Source organism: Quercus lobata, chromosome 9 (assembly GCF_001633185.2).
Source record: "Quercus lobata isolate SW786 chromosome 9, ValleyOak3.0 Primary Assembly, whole genome shotgun sequence".
In the NCBI taxonomy this organism is placed as follows: Eukaryota; Viridiplantae; Streptophyta; class Magnoliopsida; order Fagales; family Fagaceae; genus Quercus; species Quercus lobata.
The window spans coordinates 7,628,213-7,648,298 of record NC_044912.1 but is presented as its reverse complement, the minus strand read 5'-3'; the positions used below and the strand labels follow the sequence as shown (position 1 = coordinate 7,648,298).

The following is a 20,086-nucleotide window of genomic DNA, read 5'->3' as shown; positions in this document are numbered from 1 at the left end:
TTCCCTAAAAATTAGCATAGCAGTTTACTACTTTTCAAAATCCTAAATTTTAACTTCTTAAAAAAAATTTCCTATATAACTTTACTAACAATAGACAATTTTAGATTTAAAAATTAGATTAAACCCAAAATAAAAAGAGAGCCTCATCACACATGCTTGCATGTGTGATGAGGTTAGTATATATTATTAAGGTAATTCAATTTTATTCATATAAATAAATCAAATATGGGATTTCATACAAAATTTTTAATTCAACCATCCCTTCTCAAGACTAGGTTGGCCCAAACTTGGGATGGGCCATGTCAATATTGTTCTTATATAAGGATTGTAAACTAAGTTACTTGGTCCAAAATAAATTTTTCTTATTAGTGGGCCTTATTCAAGTCCACAAAACAGCACACATTTTTTACACTGATCCACTAAATATTTCCTCATTTTTGAAAAAAAAAATCACTGTAAACTAAAATTTGTCCCAATCAGACTTCTTTGGGTAATTTTTAGACACGTGGCCTGGTTTTAACTACTCACTACAAAGTACAAACGCTACACGTGTAATAGAAAGAAACTGTAATAAATAACTATTTTTAGAAACTGTTCCACAAAGAAAGCATATCATCAAAAAGAACTCTTAGATATCTTTGCTGACACACATGAGCTTGATCTTACGTAAGACTTTTTTCATTGAATAGATATGGAGAGTTTACCAGTGGAAATCTGTCTTAAGATTTTCTGTTTCTTGGATCACCAGAACCTTGCAATTGCACAACAAGGTTAGTAACTTCAAAAAATTTCTCTCTTAAATCCAGATTTTGGCTTTTTCTATTTTTATTTTCTTGTGTTGATTTCTGAATTCGGGATCAGATCTGAACTGGGTTCTGAGAATTCAACCTGAAATGTTATATTTTGTCTGTTAGATATTTTTATTTATTTATGATATATGAAGTGGGTTTGTTGAATCCACTTTGTTTATTAGTGGAATTGTTAATTGTCAATGGGGTGTGTGATGTATGTTCGATTTATCTTTTTGATTGAGTGGTTAGGATAGATCAGAGTCTGAGAGTAGAGAGCTGGTGGTTGTTAATTGTGGTATTAGTGTTGATTGGATCATGTTCATGACTGATTGAGCTTTTGCAAGTTCTAAATTATGCTTGGGGATCAATCATCAATGACGATTTGGTAATAGAAACTTAGAAAGTTTGAAAACCTGATTGTGAACACGGTTATACAGATCTCAAATAGAGGAATTGTTCTAGTTCCAGTTACGGATTTTGAGTAGCCAACTTACCAGAAGGAAAGTTTTTAAATTTAAGTGAAAAAAAACTGCTATTTTATTTCCCAAAAAAGAGCAATTGATAGCAGGAACAATGGCATGGACAGTGACCGTGGTGTTGATGGGGACAACAGTACGAATAGTGATGAGGGTGCATGGTATAGTAATGTTGGTAAAATTTGTAAACAACACGTTATCCCAAGGAATTTGAACTTAGGATTTGGATGCTTGTAAGTATCAAGTTAAAAAATTCGCAGAATTTTTTAATCAAGTTCTGTGTTAACCAAACAAGGGGAATTAACATTGGGAATATCTAAATTACTACCTAGAGTAAAATTTCATCTGAAAAATCCTCATACAATATGCTGCAATACGCAAAACACTCAATGTTTTCATTTGCATTTTCTTATTGTATTCATAGGATTACAACATATTGTGTGAAAATTATATTCTTATTTATATTGTTAAAGGAAAATATCTTATTAACAGGTTCATCTTAGTTCAGATTTCTCTATGATTATGTTTGGTGTTTTTGTTCTCTTAGCCATCCATTTTCCCTTTATTTGGCATGGTGAACAAAATAGAAAAAATCATTTTCCACAACATTATGTGCTTAGCCTAAGTTAAGATATCACCCACTGCATAATGCTGGATTTCTGCCTTGAAATCCTTTGGTTAGTGATGATAAAGTAGGAAGCATGAAGAAAAACAAACATAAATGTGGTTAAAATTGATTTAACTGATGTCTGTTGGTCTCCAGAACAATGATTTGATTGGACTGTAATAATTCTATAATTTATAACTTCCAGCTTTAAGTGCTGGTTTTCATTGCTTTTTCGTTTTTCTGATTCACAGCTTGAGTTTCTTTTTTTTTTCAATAAACATGGGATTTTGCTGCTGTAAAGTATGCAGGAAGTGGAAGGGCTTGGCCTCTGACAACAATCTATGGTCTAACCTATTTAGGGAAAGATGGGGAGGAGATCATGCCATGTTCTATGCTCCTGTTGGTTCAAAATCATGGAAAGATGTGTATGAGGTTCAAGATCGTTGTCATCGAGTTGGATTGTAAGTTCATAGCCCTAGTTAGTATGATTAAGTTCTAAGAAATTCATCACCCCTCATTCTTCACCTTCTCTTTTCCACCTCCCCCCTTCCCCCTCTCTTCGCCTTTCCCACATGCCCACATGCCCACATGCATCAGAAGTTTACATTCTTCATCTTTCCCACATTGCTGGCTATCTTTTATAAGGAGAGTTAGGGTTCAAATCCCTTCTCCCCCACTTGTAACGTGTGAACTATAAAAAATTTAAAAAGCTTGCATTTGATGTTGGTTTGTTAGCATTGCATTTGATGACACTGGAGAGATTAAAAAGTTAAAAATTAAAGTGTTTTCTGCTTTGTGAAATTCTTATGATTGAAATTGCTGATGGTCCTCTCCTTATTTAGAGGTAGGTAGATCATGCAAAGTGCAAACCCATTGTAAATTGTTTGTTTGAAGGGAAGATGCATTTTAAAAGACAAAGTAATTATCATAGTAGTTTGATCTTTTTGTGTTTTGTGCATATCTTCTTTGATCTATCTCGAGGTTCAGTCAGATTGAATATGTCTGACTTGGAGCTTGAGTTACAGTAAAATCAGTCATTAATATGATAATTCTGGTTCTAATTCTTGGGCGCACGTATGATAATGCTTGTTTATGTTACCAGAGGCCTGAAGATAATAAGAGAAGGTGGTGACTACTATCTTGTTCACCAAGGTGAAATCCAACGCTATCTGGGTTCAAGGAGGCAAAGGAAAGGTGCAATTAGTTGTACTCTAGATTCACAAAGAGATTTCAATGGTGAAGGATCACAAGAAGAGGGATCCTGTAGAGGGATCTTGGACAAAATACTTTTTTTCATAGGGGATTTGGAAGTTGCCTCTACTGATGCAAAACGTGGCCGGGTGCTGTAAATGGATTTCAAATCTGAACTTCACAAGAAAATTGATGTAAAGTCTCTGTATGTATGCATTACTGTGGAACCGGCTCAGTGTGATTTTTTAAAAAACCAGCTTGGTGGCAGTGTAAATTTTTTGTTGTATTGATTTTTATTTTAACATCTTATATATAAAACTTTAAATGAGATTTTTTTTTTTTTTTTTGTCCGAATCATATACATAGACAACTTCACAAGAAGTTCATGCGGTTAAAAAAAAAAAAAAAAAAAAAAAAAAGGTCACATTGTCCTAATACACGTGTGAGTGAAGTCCTACCATGTATAATAATGGGAAGAGTAGGTGGTTAATATAATATAGTTAAGCTTACACTCGTTGGCTTAAGCTTTTAATTTAAGTGGTGTGTTCACATATGTTATTTTAACTACTTAATTATATTATCTCCAATGTTCTCTCCTAAACAAGAGACTTGGATTGGGTTTAGCATCCAGTTGCATTGAATCCATAAAGATCATCAGACCTAGGCCTTACTCCCCAACAAGTGGTATTAGAGTTTGGTTGATTAGTTGGTGGTTTGTGTGAATTAAAGATGGATGAGTCATCTAGAACCATGATTGAACTGGTGGCACCTTGTGGAATTTGATCCAAGTGTGAACAAGTATGGCTTAAGTTAAGGAAGTGATGATTCTTTTGTCTAAGAAAAGTTTGCTTTGATTAAGGTGGAGCTAATCCTAGAAGAAGAAGAAGATGACTTGATGGAATATGAGTTAAGGTGGAGATTATTGGAAAATTGTCTCAAATTCCAATAAGATTTTTCTTTAGCCGTAAGCATATATAATGAAGATAATTTGGCTTCTTTTTTTTTTTTTTTTTTTTTTCCCTCTCTTGAGAGAAGTTTTTGGATGTTACAACCCTAGGAAGTGGTTGTATTCAAAGTGGGTGAAGATCTAAGGTGAGTTCACATAAATTTCTAAGGAGAGGGATTATTGTATTTTATGTGGATCTAAAGTTACACATAAACTTGAGAGAATGTTATAATTGATTTAATAATAGTGGAATTATTCAAAATTTGTCCTGTACATGCCGAGATATTGCCCTCAAGCCACTTACAATGTTGTCCTCATATATAATACTCCATATGTCCTAGTTTGTTTGCCTTATTTGAAAAATCAAACTTTTTAAGAGAATATCATTTATTGTCTTGTCTGCGTTATAAAAACGTATAAATTTACAAAACTACCCTTAAATAAATTTATCAATTTTTTTTTTAAAAAAGAGTGTTATTCTTAATGAGGCAACTAAAAATGTACTTCAATTAGATTGATATTTTTAAATATTTGTTAGTTTTCTTTTCAAATAGTTTTGAAAATAAAATAGAGGTATAATACTCCATATGTCTCAATTTGTTTGTCTTGTTTGAAAAATCAAACTTTTTAAGAGAATATCATTTATTGTTTTGTCTGCTTTATAAAAATGCATAAATTTACAAAATTACCCTTAAATAAATTTATCAACTTTTTTTTTTTTTTAAAGTGTTATTCTTAATGAAGCAACTAAAAATGTGCTTCAATTAGATTGATATTTTTAAATATTTGTTAGTTTTCTTTTCAAATAGTTTTGAAAATAAAATAGGGGTATAATACTCCATATGTCCCAATTTGTTTGTCTTATTTGAAAAATCAAACTTTTTAAGAGAATATCATTTATTGTCTTGTTTGCCTTATAAAAATGTATAAATTTATAAAACTACCCTTAAATAAATTTATCAACTTTAAAAAAAAAAAAAAAAATGTTATTCTTAATGAGGCAACTAAAAATGTGCTTCAATTAGATTGATATTTTTAAATATTTGTTAGTTTTCTTTTCAAATAGTTTTGAAAATAAAATAGGGGTATAATAGGAACATTAGTAAATTAATAATTTTTATTTTTAAAAACATGACAATATTTTGAGACATTCCAAAATAGAATAGAGAACAAATAAATTGACATGAAGGGAGTATAAGACAAGCTTATATTCCCTATATATGCAAGGGTGTAATACATACATACATATATATTTTGTGTGTGTGTGTGTGTGTGTGTGTATATAATGTCTCTACCTAATAAATAATAAACTAAAACTATACACATTCATGGTATTACATAGAAGCATAATATATTCGAATAGAGTCTTTTTATATTTTCTACATTAAGAAACTTGAATTTGCATGTAAATACCATTGACACACAATTAGAGTATAATTAGGACACTTTGGTAGAAAATTTGGGTGCTTTTAAAATCTAAACACACTTTGCTCCAAATAATAGGACATTAGAAGGATAGATGGCACAAAATCAAAGTGCTCTTGATTGAGAGATTTATAAATATATATGATATTTATTTGAAACTTATCAATGTTTGATAAGGCATACTGCAGGGGAGATTTGTGATCTCCCTTCCACTTAAAGCAAAATTTTTGTACATAAAAAATAATGTCATCAAGATTGAATTGAACACCTCAGATAATATACATTTACTCATTATTCAAGGAAAAATATTGAGAGCATTAATTCATAAGTGCACTTTCAATCAACATATTAATGGACAAAAATGTAAACAAATATTGCTCTCCAATAGTACAGACTATATAGAATTATAGATCTCTATTAGAAAAGAATAGTATCAGCATTAGAAAAGCAAATCTTTTCTTCCTTGACGAATGGTTGAATAGACAGCTAATCCACTGCCATGTTGATTTAGTGACAGCCAGAAAACAATTACAGAAAGATTGACTACCCCTTCTCCCTTCCTTTGCTGGGTGGAGCACTATCTATCTTTACATAATGTAGCCATCACTATAAAATGAATACACCCTCAATCAGCCGTTTCCAACCTCTCAAAAATTCCTAGTTCTATTGCTCAAAATCAATTAGATGTTTAATGGGTCTGCCTCGGTATCTTTTTCCTTCAATGATGTCCAGTCTTGTGTTTCTGTAACAAATACAAACACAGTCAACTATAAGCACCAAAATACCATGATAAGTAATGGGTATCAGATGATCCAGGAATATAAATTTAGAGTTTGGATTAGAATTCAGGTTATATTGTAATTCATGGACTTAATCTTGGACAATTACAACACAACACAAGCCTGAATGAAGTATGATACAATCCAATTCTAAAGCTGAATAAAAGTAGCAAGACTAGAAAGTTTAGGAATTACACTTGGCTTTTCTGCTATCACCATGAGCCACCTCTGCAACAAACATGCTACAAAGAGAAAAATTGAGCACATGCTAAACATAACCGTGATGGGGAATGCATCAACCTTTAAAGACAAACCAAAAGAACTAGTCAGTGACAAACAGTGGGAGGCCATCTACACATGCTCTGGCCAATAAAGTGTTAGGCTTTGTGGAGCCTAGTTGTATTTGATCCGGATGATGACCCGACCTGAAATAATGTTGGGTGGTTTTTAATAGGAGATTTTCTGAGGCTTAGTTCATGGAGCAAAACCTTGGGCTGACAGGCCTAAGCCATAGCAAAATCCTAGATAATAGTGAAATCCCTGGAACTCCGTGGACGTAGGCAAATTGCCGAACACGTAAATAGTGTCTTGTGCATGTGATTATTTTCTTTAGCGTGTGTTTTCTCTATTTTGTTTCTCACAGGTTTGGGAATTTCGGGTTAATTCCCTACATAAAGTCTCAAATCAACCAACATATTTAAATATTTAGAGGAATGCAAACATACATTGTACAGCACAATGCACACAAAAATATTGAGAGGAATGCGGAAGAAGTTCATGATGGTGCTCCTGGCCTCCTCAGGAATGTACTGGGACCTCATTTTCATAATGGACGGCCAGAATATTCCCACACAACCCTCAAAAGCACAGAAGCCAACAACTTGAATACAGCCTGCAAATGAGATGCTTCCACCTCACCTTGGAAGGTGCCACCATGAACCGTTTTGAATTACTGAAGTTAGAAGACACCAGAAGAGTATAAGACCACATCAATATCAAAGTGCTATAATAGAAACATGACATACACTGGTCACAATGGGAAGCAGGAGAGAGAGGCAGAAGAGACTGAAAAAACAATCTGCATGTAGCTCTCTACTCTAGGTGATGAGCGGGCCATCAACCGAGATGCAAGGGAGCTTCCCATTATTGAAGCCAACATAAATGTCGCAAAGATGAAACCATGAGGGTTGTCCTCGTCATTTGGGCTCAAAGCAGGAGTCCAGAGAAACACAAAGGTTCACATCGAACCTTCAAACAGTGACTGTATTGCACCAAGCAATTAAATTTTCTCATCTAAACCACGAAAGGTAATACTAAATGAGGGACAAACATAATGATGCAAAATAAAGAAAATGAACTTCACGGAAACATATAAATACACAATGAGAACGACAGAAGAATAAGCAAGCCAAAGAAACCAAAATTAGCCTGATAAATGATTTATTATTTTACTCAAAATCAACTTATTAATTCACAATATCCTGGATCCAAGAGAAGGTGAAGATTTCATGAAAGAATTTATAAAATGCATTCACAGGCTGAACAAAACCATAAGAAAAAAATGGCAAGCTGTATTGCACTGAGCAACACAATATTCTCATCTAAACCACAAAAGGTAATACTAAAGGAGGGACAAACATAATGAAGCAAAATAAAGAAAATGAACTTCAAGGAAACAAATAATACACAATAAGGAAGACAGAAGAACAAGCAAGGCAAAGAAACCAAAATTAGCCTGCTATATGATCTTTTATTTTAATCAAAATCGACTTATTAATTCACAATATCCTGGATCCAAGAGAAGGTGATGATTTCGTGAAAGTATTTATAAAATGCATACACAGGCTGAACAAAACCATAAGAAAAAATGGTAAGCTAAAAGCTAACAAGGACCAACAGCTTGCCACAGTAAACAGGACCATCTTAAGACATGTTAAGGATCAGAAGCATAACAATCTTTTGAACAAGAATTGAATGGCATAATTGATTGCTGGGTGGAATAATCAGAAGATATGTCCTTGATGCAGGCTCGAACACTCTCTAAAGATATGTACTCTTGAAGATCTATTTTCAGTATCCACATGCTATGATTGTATTTAAAAAGAATAAAACAGATGTATAATTAAAAATGGAACTTTACCGGAAGCAATCGCCACAGTAGCACCCCTGAATTGGGTTAGCAAGTCCTTGCTCTCAGAAGGATTTCCATAGTTCAGAATAAAACAGATGTATAATTAAAAATGGAACTTTACCAGAAGCAATCGCCACAGCAGCACCCCTGAATTGGGTTAGCAAGTCCTTGTTCTCAGAAGGATCTCCATAGTTCTCTGTCCATGATGAAAAAATGATGGCCATACCAATAGCAAGAAAGCAGGAAGCAGCATCAAAGGGTGCCACAGGGCCAAGAGCAAACGCATCAACTAGTAAATTACCAAACAACCCAGAAATAATGGCAACAAGACCATTGCCAAAAAATATTGCCTTTGAGAATGTGATTGACAACCATTGTTGTTCAAAGCCCCTCTGCACAGATTAAGGGGAAAACACAATTAATATTTATTAATATGAGAAGATAACATTCCTAGAAGATATCAAATATCGGTTGTTAATTATACTGGAAGTTGGTTTTAACAAAAAAAAAAGAGCTGAAAATGTGATAATTTCCAAACTATATCCTTCAGACACCAAATAATGAATTCAGGGAGTAGAAGTAGAAGCAGGAGCAGGACACGTACACTGATAATACTCTATTCTGAAAGAGTTTCCAAATAATTAAACTAGGACAGAACAAGGCAGTTAAATTTTGGAAATTTCAAACAGTCCAGGTTCCAGATTTCAGTCTTTCAGACACCCAGGAAAGGGAGCAACCTTTCTTTCTTCCTCTTTTTTTGTTTTCCTCCTTGGAGTACTAGTACTATTTTTCCTTCTAATTACAATATTCTAGAATTTAAAACAACTTGTGGGCAAATGGAATGCTAAAATAACTGTGGAAAAATTATAAGCAGCATAAACATATTTTCTTTTTTGACAAGTAGCATAAATATCTATTTCTGCTAATTACATTGAATTTATTGAGAACTCTCATTAATTATATGTTTACAGTCTCTTTTGGGTATCTCACTGCCGAGGACTGCATCAGACCAGATGCTAGGATTAACTATAGAAATGGAAAATTTGCTTTATATAAAGGTTTTTTTTTTTTTTTTTAGGTATTATATAAAGAATTTTATGTCAATACGGAATTGCTGGTTCCCTGCTTGGGGGGGGGGGGGGTGGGGGGTGGGGGGATATAAATAGACACTACTTAGATTTTGGAAAATTAAAAATCTGTATACTCTGCTTGGTCAGTCAAAAGACCTAGAGGGTTCAACCATACAAGTCACCATTTACGTTACTATTCACCTACCTTCAAACACAAAGAGAGCATAATGGCTCCACAGTATCAGCTGAAAGTGATAAACAGTCCCCATTGACTACCCAGCAGAACTTTTATATCAACCATACAACTGAATGTGAATTTGCAATTTAACAATCACCATGAAAGGGTAAAGCAACAACCCCTCACCTTGTTGTGTTCTGCTACAAGCCATGACTCAAAAGCTGAGAATAGGAGAGAAGTGGCGATACCTCCCAAAATACGGCCCAACATCAAAACCTTGTATTGAGGAGAATGCTTGGTGATGCAGCTCATTATGTATGCTATGCAGTACATCACACATGCCCTCTTTCGACCCCTGCATTAAGTGCATGAAGGCAAAATATCATGAGAAAATGAATTCAATCAATAACACATGACAAAATGCAACCAAGTTCTACGAAAATCTCACTGTTTGTCAGCCAGAGATCCAACAATTGTCCCAAATAACATGGATGAACCAAACCCAGCAATAAACAGCTGTCCAATCTCCCCTTTTCCAAAACCATACTGACTATAAAGATAGTAGACATAAGGACCCTGCAGCCAATCCCCGGCTATTGCCGCATAAACAGTAATCCATTAGGCAAAGAATTACAAATATCACCAAAAACTTCAACATAAACAACTAAAACCAGAATTGATAATTATAATGACATGCAAGATCAATTTATCATTCACCTTGATTACCATAATGATGAAGATGCAGTCATGAAGTCTAATATTGCAGATATAATATTCAGGCTTACCAGTTTTGGGTGAACAAAAGATTCCAACAAGAAATAGGACTCCTTGTATGAATTAGGGGATTCCCCTTGGGTTGCTTTCTCTGCAATAATTGTTACCTGTCTATTCATTAAGCTTTTTATTCATTTATCTATTTTTGGGCTAAGTCTAATTGGTAGGCTGTAAAACCCTGAGCCTGAGTTTGGCTAGTTCAGCCCTGTACTTTGATTTGCTTTTAAGAAAGTTTTTCATTCATCAATATTTATTAAACAAAAAAAATTGTTATCAAAATTTAAACGGGTTTATGTGACTACATAACTAGAAATTAGAATGTCCAATATTGAATACTTATTTTTGTCTAGAGTAACTAGTATTAGATCTTCAAATTTTTATCTATATCCACTTCATGTTTCTTCCTAATGAATCCCTGTGACTCAATATAAGCCAAAATAATGTAGATTTATAAGAGTGCTTACCATAAACCAAAAAAGTACATATTGATGAGGAAAATATGAATATATACACTGCGGAGCAAGTATTATGGTTTAGAAACTAACTAGATCCAACCAACTCAATCATTCACAGACCAGAACATAATAATACCACGCCAATGACCATAGGGAACAACAGAAACAGAGGATGTCCAAAAACATCAACACTCCTCTTGGTTCCCAAGAAAACAATGAAAGAGTGCTGTGGCTCAAATGGCACTTCATCCTCCCACAATATTGGGTGGAGGGCAAAGTTGTGGGTTCAAAACCCATTGGTGCATGTCCCAAATTTTTTGGGTCAGCTATGGATCCTCAAAGAGTAAAAGCTTTCAAACTAAGCCAAGTAGTGGTACAAAGCTCAGTTTGAGCAAAACCTTCTGTTCTCTCAATTCCTAATCTACACCAGATACCATCAACTTCAGCAATGCAATCCAGATCCACTGTCTCAACCACTTCAAAATCAAAGCAACAAACTTTCAATAACACTTTTGCCCACATTTCAAAAGCAACAAAAGCACTCCCAAAATGTTCAATCAACAAAACCCAGATCACTAAAACACAATGCCACCATATCCCAAACCCAAAAAACAAAAAAGACCCAGAATTTCTTTTCTTCTTCTAAAGGGCCTTTGTAATTCACAGACACCAGATCAGATCTAAATTCACCAAACCCACATACATACAGACATATAATTACACATAAACATAGAAAAAAGCGCACACATTGAGATCTCAAAGTAACTAAAAAATACATTGAGATCTGAAGAGAGGTAAACTAAAAAAGATCCAGATGGTATATAAATGAATTATACATGTAAAGCTCTGGTGTTTGGAACTGTGACTCACCCATCATGAGAGAATAAACAAGAAGGTAATTGTTCTTGAAGGAATTGAAAGCAGGTGTGGTGGTGATTCGATCTTTGTTATTTTTGCTCAGCTCCACTGCTGCCATGCACCACTATGATAGTTGACACAATAACTGATTGCGAGAAAGCTCCATTTCTCGCAATCAGTCAAGGTCTCAACTATGATAGTTTCCATGGTGGAATTATCACCCGCATGAAAAACCCACTTCAGCTCAGAGATTTTGGACGTAGAAAACGGCAGTTTGGACGAAATGGAGCGCGGCAAAAAGGACCTTTCTGGCAATTTATCTTTAATGTACGGCATTGGCATCACCGTCCCTTTCTTTAACATCGACTCCCGAAAGAAAATACCGGTGGTATGGGATCTCTGGTCTGCCGTGGCCGTGGGTGGCGGGCAGCTGAGGGAGTAACTGATGAAACTGCAGGCTATATATTGGACTCCTAGACATATATAGGCGTTAAAATTATAACAAACATCTATAACACATTGACCCAACACAATTAACGGGAAGCATTATCCTACTTCCATCTATTTGTGAGAGTCAGAGTCAGAGTCAGAGTGCTTACAGTGGGAGATGTGAGAAAGATAAAAAGAAGGAGAGAAGTCATGGGGGCTGAGTTTTGTGTGCATTATTATTTTTTTTTTAGAGCACTGGTGGGTTTGCAGGGTTATAGACTAGCTAGCCGGAAATTTATAGAAGTGCAGGTGAAAGAGAAAGAAAGTAAAAAGAACAGATATCTGAGAGAAAGAGAGGAACCATACAACTCACGCACGACGTGAATGAATACGTTAGAGATATCATGAAAACGGAGTGATATCACTCAATTTTCATGATCTACCGTCCAAACCGAATGGGTCTCACATATGACTATCTGATTAACTTAGTTTTGGATCATTGTTTTCATGACTCACCTGGCACACAAAGTATGAGTTTGGATAGCACATTTTTGCACTATTCAGTGCGTCTGCATTTCATTTTTGTGGGTTCATAGCTACTGTACATGAGACCTACAACTTATAAAAAATGTAAATTTAACTTTAAAACTGGGTCTCACGGTACTATTCACACATTTAAAAATTATTTTATTACAGTATTTTCAATTTTTAGTTCTCAGTAATAAGCAGTATCCAATGAAGTTAATTGAATTTTCAGTTTAATGTTGCCAGTGATGTTTGGTCCGTTTGGAAGATTGATTTTTAGAAATGTAATTGGGAATCCGTGGTTAAACATTATCAATTTCCATGTAGTCTAGAATGACTCAATGAAGTTATCTTATGGGACCATTAACAGTACCATCTTAAACTATCAATCTCAAACAATAGGCTAACCAATGGACTCGCGCTCACCAACGTAGGGGCAATTTTTCCTGTTTGGTAATATTGTTCTAGTAACGTTATGTAAATATTATAGAAATACGTGTAGGTAAAAAATGTAGTGAAAATACATGTGTTATTTAAACAGCATGTTTAAATAACACAACCAAACAAGTCATTTCACTCTACAACACAACCAAACAAGTCATTTCACTCTTTCATAAAATTGCAAATCACTAACAAATCAATGAATGTAAATTTTCAAGAGAACTTGGCTTTGATTTTTTTGAAAAAAAAAACAAATCTATAAAATATTTTTAGTGAATCTATAGATTTTTTTCATGTGAAATAATATTTTTTAAGGGTACTTTTTTAAAACAAAATTAGGCGAAATGCCTGAATTTAAATAAATTTGATACTTAAAAAATACAATTAAACGAAAATAAAGTTATAGCACTAAAATGAATTTCGCATACAATTTGTATTTTAACCCAAAAAAATTGCAGTAAAAATATTATTGAAAAAAAAAATTAAAAAGGCAAGATCCAAGAGCCAACTCTAGAAATTTGGCAGAAAACTGCTCACAGAAGCATAATATATTCGAATAGTCTTTTTATATTTTCTACATTAAGAAACTTGAATTTGCATGTACATACAATTAACAAACAATTAGAGTATAATTAGGACACTAGGTAGAAAATTTGGGTGCTTTTAAAATCTAAACACACTTTGCTCCAAATAATAGGGCATTAGAAGGATAGATGGCACAAAATCAAAGTGCTCTTGATTGAGAGATTTATAATTATATATGATATATGATTGGTTGTATGAAACTTGTCAATGTTTGATAAGCCATACCCCAAGGGAGAATTGTGATCTCCCTTCCACTTATAATAAAATTTTTGTACACAAAAAATAATGACATCAACATTGAATTGAACACCTAAGATAAGATACATTTACTCATTATTCAAGGAAAAGTATTGAGAGCATTAATTCATGAGTGCACTTTCAATCAACATATTAATGGACAAAAATGTAAACAAATATTGCTCTCCATCATTACAGACTATATAGAATTATAGATCTCTATTAGAAAAGAATAGCATCAGCATTAGAAAAGCAAATCTTTTCTTCCCTGAAGAATGGTTGAAGAGATAACTAATCCACTGCCATGTTGATTTAGTGACAGCCAGAAAACAATTACAGAAAGATTGACTACCCCTTCTCCCTTCCTTTGCTGAGTGGAGCACTATCTTTACATAACGTAGCCATCACTATAAAATGAATACACCCTCAATCAGCCGCTTCCGACCTCTCGAAAATTCCTAGTTCTGTTGCTCAAAATCAATTAGATGTTTAATGGGTCTGCCTCAGTATCTTTTTCCTTCAATGATGTCCAGTCTTGTGTCTCTGTAACAAATACAAACACAGTCAACTATAAGCACCAAAATACCATGATAAGTAACGGGAATCAGATGATCCAGGAACATACATTTAGAGTTTGGATTAGAATTCGGGTTATATTGTAATTCATGGACTTAATTTTGGACAATTACAACACAACACAAGCCTGAATGAAGTATGATACAATCCAATTCTAAAGCTGAATAAAAGTAGCAAGACTACATAGTTTAGGAATTATACTTGGCTTTTCTGCTATCACCATGAGCCGCCTCTGCAACAAACATGCTACAAAGAGGAAAATTGAGCACATGCCAAACATAACCGTGATGGGGAACGCATTAACCTTTAAAGACAAACCAAAAGAACTAGTCAGTGACAAACAGTGGGAGGCTATCTACACATGCCCTAGCCAATAAAGTCTCAAATCAAGTAATATATTTAAGTATTTAGAGGAAAGCAAACATACATTGTACAGCACAATGCACACAAATATATTGAGAGGAATGCGGAAGAAGTTCATGATGGTGCTCCTGGCCTCCTCAGGAATGTACTGGGACCTCATTTTCATAATGGACGGCCAGAATATTCCCACACAACCCTCAAAAGCACAGAAGCCAACAACTTGAATACAGCCTGCAAATGAGATGCTTCCACCTTTCACCTTGGAAGGTGCCACCATGAACTGTTTTGAATTACTGAAGTTAGAAGACACCAGAAGAGTATAAGACTACGTCAATATCAAAGTGCTATAATGGAAACATGACATACACTGGTCACAATGGGAAGCAGGAGAGAGACAGAAGAGACTGCAAAAACAATCTGCATGTAGCTCTCTACTCTGAGTGATGAGCGGGCCATCAACCGAGATGCAAGGGAGCTTCCCATCATTGAAGCCAACATAAATGTCGCAAAGATGAAACCATGAGGGATGTCCTCGTCATTTGGGCTCAAAGCAGGAGTCCAGAGAAACACAAAGGTGTACATTGAACCTTCAAACAGTGACTGTATTGCACCAAGCAATGCAATTTTCTCATCTAAACCACGAAAGGTAATACTAAATGAGGGAGAAACATAATGAAGCAAAATAAAGAAAATGAACTTCACGGAAACATATAAATACACAATGAGAATGAAGAAAGAATAAGCAAGCCAAAGAAACCAAAATCAGCCTGATAAATGATTTATTATTTTACTCAAAATCAACTTATTAATTCACAATATCCTGGATCCAAGAGAACGTGACGATTTCATGAAAGAATTTATAAAATGCATTCACAGGCCGAACATAACCATAAGAAAAAAATGGCAAGCTGTATTGCACTGAGCAACACAATATTCTCATCTAAACCACAAAAGGTAATACTAAAGGAGGACAGAAGAACAAGCAAGGCAAAGAAACCAAAACTAGCCTGCTATATGATCTTTTATTTTTGTCAAAATCGACTTATTAATTCACAATATCCTGGATCCAAGAGAAGGTGACGATTTCATGAAAGTATTTATAAAATGCATACACAGGCTGAACAAAACCATAAGAAAAAATGGCAAGCTAATAGCTGACCAGGCCCAACAACTTGCCACAGTAAACGGGACCATCTTAAGACATGTTAAGGATCAGAAGCATAACAATCTTTTGAACAAGAATTGAATGGCATAATTGATTGCTGGGTGGAATAATCAGAAGATATGCCCTTGATGCAGGCTCAAACACTCTCTAAAGATATGTACTCTTGAAGATCTATTTTCAGTATCCACATGCTATGATTGTATTTAAAAAGAATAAAACAGATGTATAATCAAAAATGGAACTTTACCGGAAGCGATCGCCACAGCAGCACCCCTGAATTGGGTTAGCAAGTCCTTGCTCTCAGAAGGATCTCCATAGTTCTCTGTCCATGATGATAAAATGATGGCCATACCAATAGCAAGAAAGCAGGAAGCAGCATCGAAGGGTGCCACAGGGCCAAGAGCAAACGTATCAACTAGTAAATTACCAAACAACCCAGAAATAATGGCAACAAGACCATTGCCAAAAAATATTGCCTTTGAGAATGTGATTGACAGCCATTGTTGTTCAAAGCCCCTCTGCACAGATTAAGGGGAAAACACAATTAATGTTTATTAATATGAGAAGATAACATTCATAGAAGATATCAAATATCGGTTGTTAATTATACTGGAAGTTGGTTTAACAAAAAAAAAAAGCTGAAAATGTGATAATTTCCAAACTATATCCTTCAGACACCAAATAATGAATTCAGGAAGTAGAAGTAGAAGCAGGAGCAGGACACTGACACTGATAATATCGCATTGTGAAAGTTTCCAAATAATTAAATTAGGACAGAACGAGGCAGTTAAATTGAAGAAATTTCAAACAGTCCAGCTTCCAGGTGTCAGTCTTTCAGACACCCATGAAAGGAAGCAACCTTTCTTTCTTCCTCTTTTTGTTTTCTTCCTTGGAGTACTAGTACTATTTTTCCTTCTAATTACAATATTCTAGAATTTAAAACAACTTGTGGGCAAATGGAATTCTAAAATAATTGTGTGGAAAATTTATAAGCAGCATAAATATGTTTTCTTTTTTGACAAGTAGCATAAATATCTATTTCTGCTAATTACATTGAATTTATTGAGAACTCTCATTAATTATATGTTTACGGTCTCTTTTGGGTATCTTACTGCCGATGACTGCATCAGACGAGACGCTTGGATTAACTATAGAGATGGAAAATCTGCTTATATAAAGTTTTTTTTTTTTTTTGATAGGTATTATATAAAGAATTTTATGTCAATATGGAATTGAAAAGATACAAAATTAATTTTTCACTGACCACCCTGCCGGTTCCCTGTTGGGGGAAGGGGGTGGGGGATAAATAGAGACTACGTAGATTTTGGAAAATTAAAAATCTGTATACTCTGCTTGGTCGGTCAAAATACCTGGAGGGTTAAACCATACAAGTTACCATTTACGTTATTACTCACCTACCTTCAAACACAAAGAGAGCATAATGGCTCCACATTATCAGCTGCAAGTGATAAGCAGTCCCCATTGACTACCCAGCAGAACATTTATATCAACCATACAACTGAATGTGAATTTGCAAGTTAACAATCAACATGAAAGGGTAAAGCAACAACCCCTCACCTTGTTGTGTTCTGCTACAAGCCATGACTCAAAAGCTGAGAATAGGAGAGAAGTGGCAATACCTCCCAAAATACGGCCCAACATCAAAACCTTGTATTGAGGAGAATGCTTGGTGATGCAGCTCAGTATGTATGCTATGCAGTACGTCACACATGCCCTCTTTCGACCCCTGCATTAAGTGCATGAAGTCAAAATATCATGAGAAAATGAATTCAATCAATAACACATGACAAAATACAACAAAGTTCTAAGAAAATCTCACTGTTTGTCAGCCAGAGATCCAACAATTGTCCCAAATAACATGGATGAACCAAACCCAGCAATAAACAGCTGTCCGATCTCCCCTTTTCCAAAACCATATTGACTATAAAGATAGTAGACATAAGGACCCTGCAGCCAATCCCCAGCTATTGCCGCATAAACAGTAATCCATTAGGCAAAGAATTACAACTATCACCAGAAACTTCAACATAAACAACTTTTTTCCTTTTCAACTAAAACCAGAATTGATATTTATAATTACATGCAAGCTCAATTTATCATTCACCTTGATTACCATAATGATGAAGATGCAGTCATGAAGTCTAATATTGCAGATATAATATTCAGGCTTACCAGTTTTGGGTGAACAAAAGATTCCAACAAGAAATAGGACTCCTTGTATGAATTAGGGGATTCCCCTTGGGTTGCTTTCTCTGTAATAATTGTTACCTGACAATTCATTAAGCTTTTTATTCATTTATCTATTTTTGGGCTAAGTCTAATTGGTAGGCTGTAAAACCCTGAGCCTGAGTTTGGCTAGTTCAGCCCTTTACTTTGATTTGCTTTTAAGATAGTTTTTCATTCATCAATATTTATTAAACAAAAAAAATTGTTATCAAAATATAAACGGGTTCATGTGACTACATAACTAGAAATTAAAATGTCCAATATCGAATACTTATTTTTTTCTAGAGTAACTAGTGTTAGATCTTCAAATTTTTATCTATATCCACTTCATGTTTCTTCCTAATGAATCCCTGTGACTCAATATAAGCCAAAATAATGTCGATTTATAAGAGTGCTTACCATAAACCAAAAAAGTACATATTGATGAGGAAAATAATAATATATCCACTGCGGAGCAAGTATTATGGTTTAGAAACCAACTAGATCCAACCAACTCAATCATTCACAGACCAGAACATAATAATACCACGCCAATGACCATAGGGAACAACAGGAACAGAGGATGTCCAAAAACATCAAAACTCCTCTTGGTTCCCAAGAAAACAATGAAAGAGAGCTGTGGCTCAAATGGCACTTCGTCCTCCCACAATATTGGGTGGAGGGCAAAGTTGTGGGTTCAAAACCCATTGGTGCATGTCCCAAAATTTTTGGGTCAGCTATGGATCCTCAAAAAGTAAAAGCTTTCAAACTAAGCCAAGTAGTGGTACAAAGCTCAGTTTGAGCAAAACCTTCTGTTCTCTCAATTCCTAATCTACACCAGATACCATCAACTTCAGCAATGCAATCCAGATCCACTGTCTCAACCACTTCAAAATCAAAGCAACAAACTTTCAATAACACTTTTGCCCACATTTCAAAAGCAACAAAAGCGCTCCCAAAATGTTCAATCAACAAAACCCAGATCACCACAACACAATGCCACCATATCCCAAATCTAAAAAACAAAAAAGACCCAGAAATTCTTTTCTTCTTTTAAAGGGACTTTGTAATTCACAGAGACCAGATCAGATCTAAATTCACCAAACTCACATACATACAGACATATAATTACACATAAACATAGAAAAAAGCACACACATTGAGATCTCAAAGTAACTAAAAAAGATACAGTGAGATCTGAAGAGAGGTAAACTAAATAAGATCCAGATGATATATAAATGAATTATAAATGTAAAGCTCTGGCTTTTGGAACTGTGACTCACCCATCATGAGAGAGTAAACAAGAAGGTAATTGTTCTTGAAGGAATTGAAAGCAGGTGTGGTGGTGATTCGATCTTTGTTATTTTTGCTCAGCTCCACTGCTGCCACCACTGCTCCCAATCCACCAAACAACAAATAGTAGAAAATTTCCATTTTTGGTTTGCTTTTTGGGTTTTCACACTCAGTTACTAGAGAGAAAGAATAGAAATGGCGGAGCAAAATGTTATGTGTGTTCTCTGCAGAGTGAGATACGTGTGAAGAGAGATTTGTATGGTATATATATATAGGTGGAAGAAGATTGGGGTTTTTATCCTCTGCTTTCCTTCGTAGTTGTACAATGTTTCTGTTGTTGTACTTTTGACTTTTGGTTTTTTTAAGTTTATTAAAGAATGTTCAAGTTATGCTGTGTGCTGAGCTGATCTAGCAGCTACCATCCCAGGAAATCATAGCTGGATTACTCCAGAACTTGTGTAATGACTGTTTTAGTGGTATCAAAAAATAGTTATGCTGTGTGCTCATGTCTCTCCTCTGGTCGGTTAACCGGTGCTATTAGAACATTTGTTACTACTTATTTTAA

General features: G+C 34.7%; 2 protein-coding genes and 1 pseudogene across 2 annotated transcripts; 1 reads left to right on the top strand and 2 right to left on the bottom strand.

Annotated features, from left to right (window-relative positions):
- The first annotated feature begins 587 nt into the window (after nucleotides 1-587).
- LOC115959198 lies at nucleotides 588-3,332 on the top strand. The gene is made up of 3 exons (XM_031077514.1): nucleotides 588-770; nucleotides 2,176-2,335; nucleotides 2,977-3,332. The coding sequence occupies exons 1-3, from the start codon at nucleotides 692-694 to the stop codon at nucleotides 3,221-3,223; spliced, it is 486 nt and encodes a 161-aa protein (XP_030933374.1). The 5' UTR covers nucleotides 588-691; the 3' UTR covers nucleotides 3,224-3,332.
- Nucleotides 3,333-5,693: 2,361 nt separating this feature from the next.
- LOC115958974 lies at nucleotides 5,694-12,524 on the bottom strand (annotated as a pseudogene).
- A 1,434-nt stretch (nucleotides 12,525-13,958) lies between these two features.
- Nucleotides 13,959-19,770, bottom strand: LOC115958973 (molybdate-anion transporter-like). The gene is made up of 8 exons (XM_031077256.1): nucleotides 19,512-19,770; nucleotides 17,843-17,987; nucleotides 17,581-17,749; nucleotides 16,250-16,520; nucleotides 15,204-15,469; nucleotides 14,902-15,117; nucleotides 14,676-14,778; nucleotides 13,959-14,441 (listed from the first exon to the last, which is right to left on the bottom strand). The coding sequence occupies exons 1-8, from the start codon at nucleotides 19,660-19,662 to the stop codon at nucleotides 14,380-14,382; spliced, it is 1,383 nt and encodes a 460-aa protein (XP_030933116.1). The 5' UTR covers nucleotides 19,663-19,770; the 3' UTR covers nucleotides 13,959-14,379.
- Between the last annotated feature and the right edge of the window lie 316 nt (nucleotides 19,771-20,086).